General features: G+C 48.7%; 1 protein-coding gene across 1 annotated transcript in view; it reads right to left on the minus strand.

The window, feature by feature from the left end:
• TACC2 (transforming acidic coiled-coil containing protein 2) overlaps window positions 1-13,610 on the minus strand; it is a 181,545-nt gene that overhangs the window by 95,730 nt on the left and 72,205 nt on the right. Inside the window, exon 7 of the mRNA XM_060098683.1 lies at window positions 8,662-8,787. Within this exon, the coding sequence (XP_059954666.1) occupies window positions 8,662-8,787 (126 nt within the window). The remainder of the gene's footprint in view (window positions 1-8,661; window positions 8,788-13,610) is intronic.

Genomic DNA, 13,610 nt, shown 5'->3' on the forward strand with positions numbered 1-13,610 from the left:
GTCCCCTGCATTGGCAGGCGGACTCTCAACCACTGCGCCACCAGGGCAGCCCTGATCAGGTCCTTTCATTGCTTGAAGCCCTCCCCCACTTTCCACGCCTCACACCTGATGGAATACAGGTGAAACTCCCGGGCCTCGCAAGCTGGGGCTCCCGCAGCCCAGCTGTGTCCCCTCCCGGGTTTGTCCTCCTGTTGCCCTGACCCCACCAAGCCAGTCTCCAAGGGCTCCTGGCAGTTTCTTGCCTCTGTGTCTTTGCTCAAGCAGACCCTGCCCCTGAATCCCCGCCTACCTCTCTCAGGCCCCCTCCTAGCCCGCCCCATAATCATCCTGCAGTGTCACCCAAACAAGGAAGCTCTCCCCATCCCCGTCAGGGGTAACGATGCCCACCCTGCATTGCCAGGCTGGACGGGGCCTGGCTTCTGCATATGCTGTTGTTTTCTGCTAACACGTCCTCTTCTCCTACTAGAGAATCAGCCACTGTGGTCTCTCCAGCCCCCAGCACAGGGCCTGGCCCGGAACAAGTGCGCAACACATGGCAGCTCCTTCCCTCCCGTCCCCTGGCCTCCCAAACACGCAGGCCACAGAGAGTGGACAACTGTTCTATCTTCTTGGAATCTCAGAGTCCAACCGTCTTGAGGTGGGACCAGCAACATAAGCGGCAAGAATGCAAATGAAAGCAAAGTGAAAACACAAGGCCCCGTGTGCCTGAAGTATAAGAATTTCAGGAGGGTGACGACAGCAGCGTGCTGAACCGAGCATGGGGCCCTTCTGAGCACGGGGCCCTGGGCGACTGCCCAGGTCGCACGCCCATGAAGTCAGCCCTGGTTCCAGACACCGAGGGGAAGCTTCCATAGGGCCCCTCCAAGGCCCCCTGAGCTGCCAGAGGGCCTTGTTGCTGGAGCAGATAACCAGGTCGGCCTCCCTTGCCAGCTCCTGTCCACTCAAGTCTCCCGTGAGCAGCAGTGACTTGTCTTAGAGAAGTTATTCTCAGGGAGTCGGGCCCTTTCCAATGCCCAGTACCACTCCCAGCCCTCAGCGGGAACCCGTGAGCAGCTGTCAAGCCCAGCACAGAGCGGGGCAGAGCCCTGAGATGGGGTCCACATCTGCATTCTCAGTTGGCTTCTTTTTTTTCTTTTTGGCCATGCCACGTGGCATGTAGGATCTTAGTTTCCCAACCAGAGATCGAACCCGTGCCCCCGGCACTGGAAGCGCGGAGTCCTAACCACTGGACCACCAAGGAATTCCCCTCAGTTGGCTTCTGCAAGGCACATACATTCACTTGCCCTTGATCTCCTCCCCTATAAAATGGGCCAGGAATAGGGCTGCAAAGACCCTTCCAGTTGTACAAGTCCACTAATTCCTTTTCCCATGTAAGGAGTTAATCAATGTCTCCTATGGAATAACAAAGAAGCTGAATTCAAATTCACGTAAAGTATTTGTATTTTTGGAAGATGAAGGAAATGTTGATTTAATTTAAGCCTTTTATTTTTTAAGGGAAGAGTTGACCAAAAAAAAAGGGCAAATAAACTCACCATACTTTCAGCAGACAGAAATGGCATGTCGATCAAGGCATTCTTTCCTGCGAGGCCCAGCTGGACAAGACCTCTGAATCCTTCTCAACACAGATCCCTAAGGAACCACTACTAACGGGTCAGAGTTTGCCATCCCTGATTCAGTACCTCACCAAGGTCGTCACTAACAACAACTGGTCCCATTAACCGTCTGGATGCAGTCGCCACCCACACGAGACCTGAGAAATACAGAGCATGTTGCTTCAGGGCTGGCACTCAGCCCGACAGTCCTCCAAGCCCAGCTGTAGTGAGATGCCGTCACCAGCTGTTGTCTCTTGACACCCTGTTCAGGGCTTTTGAGTCCTTCTTGGCGGATCCCCCACTGAACTGATAGCAGGTTTCATTTCAGAGACGGAGAGAGTTGCCAAATTAAGCCCCTGTCTAAGGACAAACACCAGAGTGACCCTGGCTGTCATGGGAGTGTGATAACGGCCCCCAAGATACAAGCCGAGCATATCACGTCCTGTCGGGCCAGATGGGCGAGAGCATCTTATCTCCCATTTCATATCACCATCTGGAAGGTATTAACACAATAGCCCTTCCTCACAGGCCCCCTTGATTTTTTTCTTCCTGAATCCCCAAGTGCACACGATCACGTAATAGGGCAAGAGCTAAGGCCAAAGACTCCGCTCAGGCTGAAAGTGAGATGCAAGCCAGAGAAAGAAAAGCGCTTTGAAATTGCTGGTTTGGAGAGCTACGGTCGGTCGACAGGAGCACAGGACAATCAGTCCAACCGAGGCCTGGGGTTTGATAAGAGGAGTCTCCAAGATGGGAGATCCTGCATCACCCTCCTCCGAGACACAGCCCCTGAGAAGCAACAAAGCCAAAATCAGAAAGTGCCCAGAGAGGCTTGCAAATTGGCTGGAAACTTCAAGGCAGGCACATCAAGTGATCTCTGTCGCGAGGGAGATATTCCAGCCTGTGAAGAGCAGCCCACATGACAGTATAAACGCCACCGACCTTCAGATGTCTGGCCGTAGGCTGGCTCTGCACAGTTAACCCTGAACAGGCTTGTCGGTTCCTTCCCAGCACATTCATACCCTTTTCACAGAGCGCGTCTGTGCTCAGAGGACAGCAGTTACTTTTAAGCTTGGCAGAAGCAAAACTTAATCAGGAAGGAAAATATTAACTAAAGGAAAAGTCATAAATACCATCCCAAAACTACAAGAGGCTTTGATCTGGGTTGGATCATCCGGCACATTAATTCCCACCACTGTCTTTCCCAGTTCCTTGCATCCTCTTCCCAGGTGCAAGATTCCTTGCGTGCCTTGACGGTCCTTGGTAACAGAGAATGCAGAGCTGAGGATACTGAGGACAAAAGGAAACTGATCTCAGATATCCAAGATTTAACTATTTATTCAGAAAGTCAAAACCTACTTACTACATAAAGCAGCTCCAGAACCATGAAAAACCAAGCCAAGAACAAAACCCTGTGCTAGTTTGAACCGTACAAAGCTGTCAATATTTTGACAAATGCCAATGTGGCGATTCACGTGCTTCAACCTAATAGTAGCCAGCTGGACACTGGAAACCCAAAGGTTCTGAACAAATATATAGGTGCATCCCAACTGACTCAGCCTGCTAGATACTGGTTACGTAACTCTGTTTCATGAGCATGTACCTGCATTCAACATGTACCTTTTAAATGGTACAAAGGAATTCGGTTATTCAGAGAAGGCTTTCAGGTCATCCCTTTTCTAAGTTAAAACAACAGTGCCCCCACTTTATCCCTCAGTTTTTAACAAGGCGCTTGCTTAAATAAAGGTTCAGCTAAACTTTCTGAAGCAGTTGAACCCACCCACGCACACCCATAGCAGAAAGACAAAAAAAACCTTATTGTGCCAACAGATGAAACCAAAAGAAACCACATGATTTGGAGCAAGAGGAAAAACAGAAGCTGTAAGTCAGTATGAATTCCCTGTGCTTTCAACTTTGGAAAATTCTGAATTTGGAAACTCCAGTGAGACGATCGCGCTGAGCAGGGGCTACCCCCTACTCCTGGCTCTTTGATCCAAAGGCAGAGATTAGAAAGTTCAGCCGCCAGCTGCTGGGTCAGGTGTTTCCTACCCTGAGGAGCCATTAACAGCCAGACAGGTGAGAAGAGCATCTGGACACGTTGCTTTACCCAGTGGTTCTCCAAGTGTGGACCCCAGACCAGCAGTAGCAGCAGCATCCGGGAACTTGTTAAAAAAGGCAAAACCCTGGGTGCCTCCTCAGACCTCCTGAATCAGACACTCTGGGGATGGGGAAGCAATCTGGGCTGGAAGTGGGTTATTTTGAGGCATGCTAACGCTTGGACCCCATGGACATGAGTCAGGTGAGTAGTTTTCCAGCTGTGTCCACGGGCGTCCTCAAGGTCTCAAGAGACTCCTCTGCCTGGATTCCTGACTACAGGAAAAGCACCGAAGGTTCCCAGATGTGACCAGGGTGCCCCGTTTTACTCTGTTTAACAAATGGTAGTAGAGCTGGAAGGTTCCAATTGAAAAACAATTCTGCTGCTTTATAAAAAAAGTAGAAAATATTGAACAGATGGGAGTACAAGTGGCCACGGGCAATCTAGTCATTTGTAGAATGTTCTAGAGGGTCTGGGCTCGGCTTTCTGTGCCATCCGGGGATGTCAAAAGCCAAAGGGAAGCTCAACCATTTACAGGGGGTTCAGGGGCTGTTCCCCGAGGAAGGAGCAAGTTTGACGTCGTCCAGTGGCTTTAACTGGAGAGAAGGGGAGTGTCAAAATCCCTTTCATTTTATTTGAGAATTGCTGCAGGGACGGGGGTGGCTTCCCTCTTTGTTCTTGCTCAGAAAGAGGGTTGAAAGGGAAGGATCAGCACCAAAGAATTAGTAGCGGCAGAAAGGAGGGAGAGAGTCCTGCTCTGCTTTCTCTCTGGTGGCTTAAAGAAAATGCTCCAGCCCCACTTTTCTTGTTTTAATAATTTTTTAACATATTTCTATTTTAATTTAAATTAATTTTTTAATTTAAGGTACCAACCCTGCTTCTGCGGGACAGCAAACCTCTAGAGGATGTTAAAGGCTGCCCTCTGCCCAGGTTTGTTCCTTCCCCGTCTCTCCTCACCTCTCCCCCTGCCTCTCCTGTCCCTGCTCTGAACAGGAAGTAGAGGGGGGATCCTTGGGTGATGCTATGATCTGAATGTTTGTGTCCCCCCAAATTCCTATGTGGAAGTCCCAGTGCCCAAGGCGATGGTATTAGGAGGTGGGGCCTTCAGCAGGTGATTACATCATGAGGCTGGAGCCCTCATGATGGGATTACTGACTTTATAAAAGAGACCCTGCAGAGCTCTCCAGACCTTTCCATCACGTAAGCGCACAAGGAGAAGTGTGCAGCCAGGAAGAGGGCCTCCACTCGACCATGCTGGCACCCTAATCATGGACTTCCAGCCTCCAGAGCTGTGAGCAATAATTTCTGCTGCGTATAAGCCACCCAGCCTGTGGTATTTTGTTATAGCAGCAGGAACAGACTAAGACAGATGGGGTGGGGAGGCAGGGTCATTTCTGAGGTCTAAAAAGCCACCACCACACACCCAGAATGTCCTTCTTAGTCACTCCCACAGAGCAGCAAGGTTAAGTACGGTTGATTCTCTTTATTCACAATAACTATGTTCTATAAAGTCACCCTGGACACTGAATGAGCAGACACGAAACCACTGCTCCTACAGGAAATCTAGGGTTAGGTTCCTGCAAGCCACTGGTCCCAATATTTTTGTCAACCGATCAAAACATAATCTTGCTTTATGTGAGTTTCTATTTTAAAACATCTTATTTAATATATAATTGATTCCTTAACACTGAATTTACAGTAGACAGCACTATAACTCACACCCAAACGAAGCTTATCTAACACAAGTATTTTCTACATCAGGCACATCACAGCCTTCTTGCACTTTGGAACACTGGACAGCACTTCAGCACTGTGCTTGGAGGCTATTTTAAACAGCAAAATCATCAACAAAATGCACAAAATCACAAAAAGCACGGCACTAAATATACTGTGAAAGGACACTTTTCGTAATACGAGAGCTGTGGCAAGAAGCCAGAGGTCACCTTGCTCCACTTCAGCTGGGAGCACGCTCGTCAGGTGACTCAAATATTTTGCTGCTCTGCATGTGTTCACAAATGACCATGAGTATCAATCTTGGGGTTACAAATAAATCTCAGCGAGGAAGCAAACTCACAAACATGGAATCTGCAAATAACTCGGATCGACCGTATTTTGTAGACAGAGTTGGTAACCAAAGCCAGACCAATCTCACTACCTCCTTCCCACCAATTTCCAGTAAAAATAGGACAGTACAACTCCGGACAAATGTCCAATCACACTGGCAAGGCACTAAAATTGCTCAGTCGGCACAGAGATCTACTGAGTCTTTCCACTGGAAAATAAAGCCAGAGAGCTGGCCAAGCTCTCAGCACTGATGAACTCGGTACTCAGCCACCGGTCCCTTCCTGCATCCTGTGATCACGCCTGGTCATGGTCACAGGTGACACAATTTCTTTACTCATGTCTTTCTTGGACTTGAGAGGCCAGTGATGTAGGCGGTACCCCATGGCATGGGGGGAAAGGGGAACCCGGCTCCCTGCAGCCAGTGGAGAAGCTCAGAACCAGGTTCGGTAGCCAAGCTGGACCTGCTTCAAACCCCGGCCCTGCCACTCAGTAGCCACGTGTCTCTGAGCCTCCGTCTGCCCACCTGTAACATAGCAGTCGTAACAGAACCCCCTACCTGCTGGGGCTGTTGTGAGGATTTACGGAGATGCACCCCGCATGGTGCCTGGAGCACAGGAAGTGCCCTCAGTGGGAGCTTAAAGAGCAGACATCACGGGACTACTACGGGGCCCGGGACGAGTCATTCAAAAGACACAGGCTCGGGTTGAGGTGGGAACTTCAGAAGCGCCAGTAACACCCCCCGCTGGACGTCAGTTCTGAGTCACCCAGCCAAGTCCTCCTGTATCCTCTGCTCTCACGGCCCCTTGGCGTCCCTCGAGCACTGGATGAGGATGATCTCAGCCCCACTCCTTTCCCTAAGGGGGGCTGAGCCCCTCCGGCTGCAGCTGGAGGTCCCTTGGCCTTGCTACAACGGTGGGGGTCAGGGAAGGGCCATGGGGGAGGGGAGGAGGCCGAGCACAAGGACAGAGAGGAATGTCCGACTTCACCCTGGAAGCTTCTGCACGCTCCTTGTGTGCTGAGGGCCTTGTTCCCCAGCTAGGATGTGTCTTTTAAGAAGTTAAACTCATACGTAAGTAAGGACTATGGTTGACTCCCACCTGTAACAGAAACACTCGGAATTCGAGGTCAATGTGCAGCTGCCTTAGAGCATCTGTTTCTGGCCTGGAGCTTCCTGGGGTGTCAGCCCTGCACTCACACCTCTCCTCCACCAGGCAAACCCCCTCCCAGTTTATGAAGAGGCCTCTCGACGCTGTCCCAGCAGGACAGCGGGGACCGGGCAGGAATGGACCATCTGTCCCCCAAGAGGGCCGACTTCGGGGGTGGTTAGCGCACACTGGCCCCCAAGCAGGCAGACAAGGAGGCTCACCCCCCTCTTCCCTCTAACCCTGTTCAAGTCTACTGCCTTTCCCCAAGGACCAGCCCGGGCCAGGCTGGGTGCTGGGATTCCAGAGGTCGCAGCTGATCCAGTTTCTCCCCTCGAAGAGAGGGCATTCGAGACAGGTAATTCACAGGGATCTGTGAAGGGCAGTGACACAGGGGGAGAGGGTGGCTGCAGGAGTTCACAGGGAGGCTCCTGTCTCAGCCTGGGGAGGAGGGACCCAGTGTCTGTCCCGTTCACTACAGTTCCCCAGTGCCATGCACCATCCGGCAAAAAGCAGCTGTTTTACTAATACAAATACAATTAAAATGTGTGTGTATGTTATATAAATATAGAGAGAGACACATATAGACGTGTGTAGAGAGAGAGATTGTGTGTGTGTGTATGTACATGTTATATAAATACAGAGAGAGACACATATAGACGTGTGTAGAGAAACACTGCGTGTGTGTGTGTATGTTATATAAATATAGAGACATATATAGGCGTGGCTAGAGAGACTATGTGTGTGTATGTACATATGTTATATAAATATAGAGACATATAGACGTGTGTAGAGAGAAAGATTGTGTGTGTGTGTACATATATGTTATATAAATACAGAGACATATAGATTTGTGTACTGAGATTGTGTGTGTGTGTATATATATGTTATATAAATATACAGAGAGACACATATAGATGTATGTAGAGAGAGACTGTGTGTGTGTGTATGTGTTATATAAATATAGAGAGACATATAGACGTGTGTAGAGAGCTTGTGTGTATGTGTGTTATATAAATATAGAGACATATATAGACGTGTGCAGAGAGCTTGTGTGTGTGTATGTGTTCTATATATATAGAGAGAGACATACAGACGTGTGCAGAGAGAGAGCTTGTGTGTGTGTGTGTGTGTGTGTGTGTGTGTGTGTACAGGCGTGAGCCGAGTCCCGAGGCTGGCTGTGAGCAAGCCTGGTTTAAATAAACCACGGGTCAAATCCGCACCCTCTGAGTCGGGGCGAAGCCCGATGTACACGCCGCACACGGAGAGCAGCGATGGGTGTGGGCTTCGGGGCACGCAGGGCAGGGGGAGGGCGCGCGGGCGGAACAGGAGGCAGGAGAAAGCCCCTCCCCCGCCCCCAGGCCGGTCTGCTGAGCAAGGCGCGGCACCTCGTCCCCTTCCCCGTGTGCTGATGCCTCTTCCCTTCCCCAAAGACAGAGAAAACAAGTGGCTGACCCAGCGCGTGTCCCGGGAAGCCGGAGGCGGCTAAGTCATTCCCTGGAAACGTATAAAGAGCACGACATCGCTCCTGGAGGACTGCTATTTTAAATAGAGCACGGGGTGGGGGTGGGGGGTCTTTCTGGTGCCCCTCAGGTAATTCCTGCAGCCCTAAGAAGAGGCCCAGCCCTGTGCAGGAGAGTGAGCACACCTGTGTGTGTGTTGGGTCTGGGGGGGAACTGCGGGACAGAAGATGGGACGGAGGACAGGAGGCAGCCTCAGGGGCCGGGCCCGGGGGTCCCGCCATCCGCCGTGGGCACCACCGCCACCATACCTCTGGGCTGTCAAATCCGTGGACACCCAGCCGCTGACGTCACCGTGGGGGGAGAAGGCAGCTAAGAGAGGGTTTTCCAGGTCTTCTAGGGCAGCTGGTTGGATGACATCATCCACTACAGGTGAACTGAAGGCAGGAAAAAAACCAAGGCTCAGAAATGTTCCTGAATGTCTTAAAATATGTTTCAACAGCACATTTTATCTGGGTCCTAAGCAGGGCCTCAGTTTCCCTTTTCATAGAGGAAGGGGCCGGTGTTGCTCCAGGCGCAGACCACGGAGGGGGCTGGTCCAGGAGGGGCTGTTTACCGCTCCACCACGAGACAGCACAGACCCCTGGGGTAAAGGGTTTAGAAACCTTCAGAGCAACACGATAGAGTCATTTTGTCCGTTGACGCGTTTCGTAGGTCTTGACGGGTGGTTCTCAAGCAGGGGTGATTTTTGCCCCCTGGGGACATCTGGCAATATCTAAAGACATTTTTGGTTGTCACAGCTGGAGGGGGCGGGTGCTACTGGCATCTAGTAGGCAGAGGCCAGGGATGCTGCTAAACATCCTACAGTGCACAGGACAGACTCATAACAAAGAATCATCTGGCCCCAAACGTCCGTAGTGCCGAGGTCGAGAAACCCTGGCCTTGAGTTTTGTTTCATTCTCTAGTAATTCATTTAATTATATGTTCAAAAGTTTTGATCGACAGTGAGATAGAAATTAAAAACTACTCTGGTCCTTCATCCACTGGGAAAGTCAGCATTTGACAACCTCCAAGAGCAGGCAGGATTTGAAAGTTCGGAGGGACACAGGTCACCAGACACTGTCTCTGGTCACACACATCTGCTTACTCTGCTGGGAAACCCCTTTCATGATCAGTTATGTCTCAGTTTATCGGGGAGGGTCAAGAGTTCTTCCTTCTGATGAGCTCAGCTCTGGGGCAGTCAGTAACGAGACAGTTATCTTCATTCCTTGAGTAGATATTGACTGAATAACAACTCTATGTGGTGAGCAGGAAAGAGGTGGTCCCTGCCCTCCTGGAGCTTACAGTCTCAGGAAACAGTCAAACATTTTTTAAAAATGCTTATTTATCCAGTAATAACTGTTGTAACTGCTAAGAAGGAAAGGTACAGATGGCTAAGAAAGCATAAACTAGGAGGTCCCAGCTGGGAGTGGGGGTCAGGAAAAATGTCTTCGTAAAATTGTAAGCTGAGGCCAGTCACCAGCTCAGTGATAGCGAATACTTGCTGACACTTGCTGTGTGTCAGGAACTATTATCTAAGCACTTACAGAGATCATCATATGGTGATCCTCACAACAGCCCTATGAGGTGGGTGCTATCATTATTCCCATTTTACAGATGAGGAAACTAAGGCACAGAGAAGTTGAGGAATTTGTCCAAGGTTGCACAGCTGGTAAGAGGATACAAACCCAAGCCAGAGCCCAGAAGCCATGTTCTTAACCACCCCACTAGGCTATGTCCCAAAGGTTGAAGAGTAAGGGAAGGAAGAGTGCCCCCAGCACAGGGAACCACACATCTGAGAGCCCCAGATCAGGAAGGAGATTGGCATTCTGGAGGAATGCAGAAAGGCCACTGTAGCTGGAATGCAGATCAAGACAACCAGGAAGGGGACAGGTGGACAGGAACCAGATCACAAGGCCAGGTCGAGGGACTGGGACTTGATCCTAAGCTGAAGAATCAGCCCAAAGCCTTTATCAAATGCTCAGCCACAAAGTGCTGCCCTTGGCATTGAGACGAAAGACAGGCAGGGAGGCCCAGGGTGAACTTCCCAAAACTATGTTCTAAATATGACTGGACTAGCACACGTTTGTGCCCACACCTTTCTATTTATTCCCATGGATCTTGTGATGCTTCCTTTTTCCTCCATGGTTCCCACCCACTATCCCAAATCCCCTAGAACATGACCCTGGAGCCCTGTAATGACCACACCCAAGGAGCCAGAGAGAAAAGGGCACAGCGTGAAGTGAAGGAAGGGGCGAGCCTGGAGGAGGAGGCCGGCAGGGACTCTGGGTGTCTCTGTTGGATCACGATTTGGAGAATCCTAAACCACAGGCAATATCGACTTTCTAAAGTCATAAAACCTGAGCGGAAAAATGTGGCCCTGGAGTTCTGGCAACACAGATTGAAAGCCGTAAAAGACTTTGTTTTCTTTGACACAGCCATTCTACTTCCAAGAATTTATTCCAAGGAGATGATTAAGGGTGTGAGCAAAGATGCTGACCATAGCTGTGACCACAATAGCAAAAAAAAAAAAAATGGAAACAACCAAAATGTCCAACACTAGGGGACAGTTAATCAAGTTAAAGCATGTCCACAGAATGGACTCATTTGCAACCATTTTAAAAAAGGTTAAAAAAATAAATAATTAAAAAATAAAAAAAAGAAAGTAGCTCTCCATATATCCAGAGGTAAATGATCCATTATTAACTGAAAATAGGTTAAAAAACTATTGGCAGCATGATCCAGATTTTATGTGCATGTGTGTATCGATATATACGTATGTGTGTGTACATATGTACACATGCATATATGCGTAAACACCCACATAGGAAGCGAGCAACAGAGTGAATGAATGCCGAGGTATTAATGGTAATTCTTTCAGTAGTAAAGTTATGAGTGTTTTTTTCTTCTTCGTTGAATTTATCTCTATTTTCTAGTTCTATTCTGAACACATACTGCTTTTATAAGCAAAAGAAATAAGAAAGCATTTTTAAGGAAAATTTTGAGTGCCAGGGAGCAACTTCAATTCATAGTTCAGTGAAAGTTTCAAGAGACAGGACAAGCAGAGCAACGCCGTCTTGCCCCCACTTTTACACTCACACGTTCCCCCAGGGAGGACCCAGGCTTGTCAGCCTCATCTCAGGACAGAAACCCAGCCACGTCTCACTTAATAGGCACCAGTGGGGGAAATAAGGTCCTGGTGGAGAATTTTTTAGATAACCAGTATCTGCTCGCATATTCTACGGGATGGCATTTTAATTTTAGCTCTTCGGGATGGAGTTATTTTCAAAGCATATTAGACACTTCCTTGATTTTTTTTGAACAGAGAATCCTGAACATAACTAAACACTCTGTCAATGACACACGATCAGCGTCTTGAGCGACTATGATATAAGTGAGGAGGTATGCTATGGCACCAGAACAACAACTGTACACGAAGTCAAGAGGGCTGGATTCTAGACCAGCCCCACCTTGGGATCTCAGCCAGGTGACTCCTCTGAGCGAACTTTTCTGTCTTTAAAAGGGAAGGCCCTGGACAGCACAATCTCAAGGACTCTGCAAACTCAGTCTGGTCCCTCCCTCGCAGGCTGTGAGCCAGCACGTCTGCTTCCAACTCACCTGACTCTTTTTTACTTTATGCCTTCCAGTTCTCTGCTTCTAATGTACTACAGACTACGGGTGTTAGAATAGTGTGTAAATCAAGAGTTAATAGGCTGGATAAACCTCCCATATTATGTCATATGGGAGGTTTATAAACCTCCCATATGACATAATTTTAATAATTTTTACATATACATATATGTGTGTATACACATATATTAAACTGAACCATGTGAAATTGTTAAAAGAAAAAAACTGTCAAATTCACACTGTGCCATCCGCCCCAGGATCTTTCTGTCTTACTTCGCAGGGATCTGGTCGTGCTGCAGATAGATGGCTAAGGACAGGGGAGAGCCGACTTCTGGGGACATAGGGGAATTCTTCTCAGACCAGCTGTAAGAGGCTATAAATGGCTTCCAAATTCTGTGGTGCTGGGACTAGAGTGACTGAAATATTTTTCAGAGAGGAAGAAAAAAAATCTGTCAGAGATTTTAACCACCAGCTGCTTCCACCAGCTGCTGGGGCCAACCCACTATAAATTTAGTCAGGCCAGCAAAGGGTTGATTTTCCACTGGAATGTCAGGGAGGGAAGCTTGTATCAACAAGTGCTTCTCCAAAGGGCCATGAGTCACCTTCCTTCAGAGGCTGAGGCAGAGAGGGCTGTGCTTCAAAGAGGAAGATATTCACATTCTAGTCTAAAAAGCCAACACCTTCAGTTCTACACATAAGACCTGTGCACAGCAAGAGCTCTGTGGCCAGCACCAAGATAAATTAAATCAGGATCAAATTAATAATAATAACAGTAATAGTAATAGTAATGGGGTGAGAGGAAACTTTGGGAGGTGATGCATATGTTTATGGCCTTGATGGTGGTGCTGGTTTCACAGATGTATACTTATCCCCAAACTCATCAAACTGTATACATTAAATATGTACAGCTTTTTATATGTCAATCACACCTCAATAAAGTAGTTTTAAAAAGATGGGGATCCCATGCTTCAGGGTTGACAGGCTGATGGAGAGCAAGGCAAGCTGAAAGTCTAACTCAAGGAAAACTGAGAAGGGTGGTAATAGAAAAACAAGCTGCCGCAGAAAAATGGGCTCCTTTCAGGCCAGGGTGATCTGGGAAGGGCCTGTGAGGGGACAAAGCAAGTCAAGTGCTTCAACAGACAGACATGTGCAAAGGGCTTTCTAGATTAAAAATGCTTCTCCCTCCCTCTCTCCCTGATGGTTTGGGTGGAAAGCCACTAGGCTTCACTTCCCTTCCCTTGGACAGGGCAAGGAAGGAAGGGGTACAGGAGAAGGGACAGGGGCCACAATGGCACAGAGGAGGAGACTGGTGTCTTAAGGAAACTGTTACCCACCGGGAGATTAGCAGACAAATAACCGCGTCAAGGATAAAGGGAGCAGGTTCTCATGGTCAGAGAAGCCTTGCATAGAATATACAAAGGTGATGAGGCTTGAAAGAACTCTCAGGGCTGGGCTGCAATCAGACATATCAGATAAACACTAGCTATAGATAGAGAGGGGTGTGTGTGTGTACACATTACACACACACCTATTTCCCACTATGTCTGCTGAAAGGGGTCACGTCAAAAGGACATCAGAACCACTCAAAGAG

The sequence above is a fragment of the Mesoplodon densirostris genome, chromosome 1 (genome assembly GCF_025265405.1).
Source record: "Mesoplodon densirostris isolate mMesDen1 chromosome 1, mMesDen1 primary haplotype, whole genome shotgun sequence".
In the NCBI taxonomy this organism is placed as follows: Eukaryota; Metazoa; Chordata; class Mammalia; order Artiodactyla; family Ziphiidae; genus Mesoplodon; species Mesoplodon densirostris.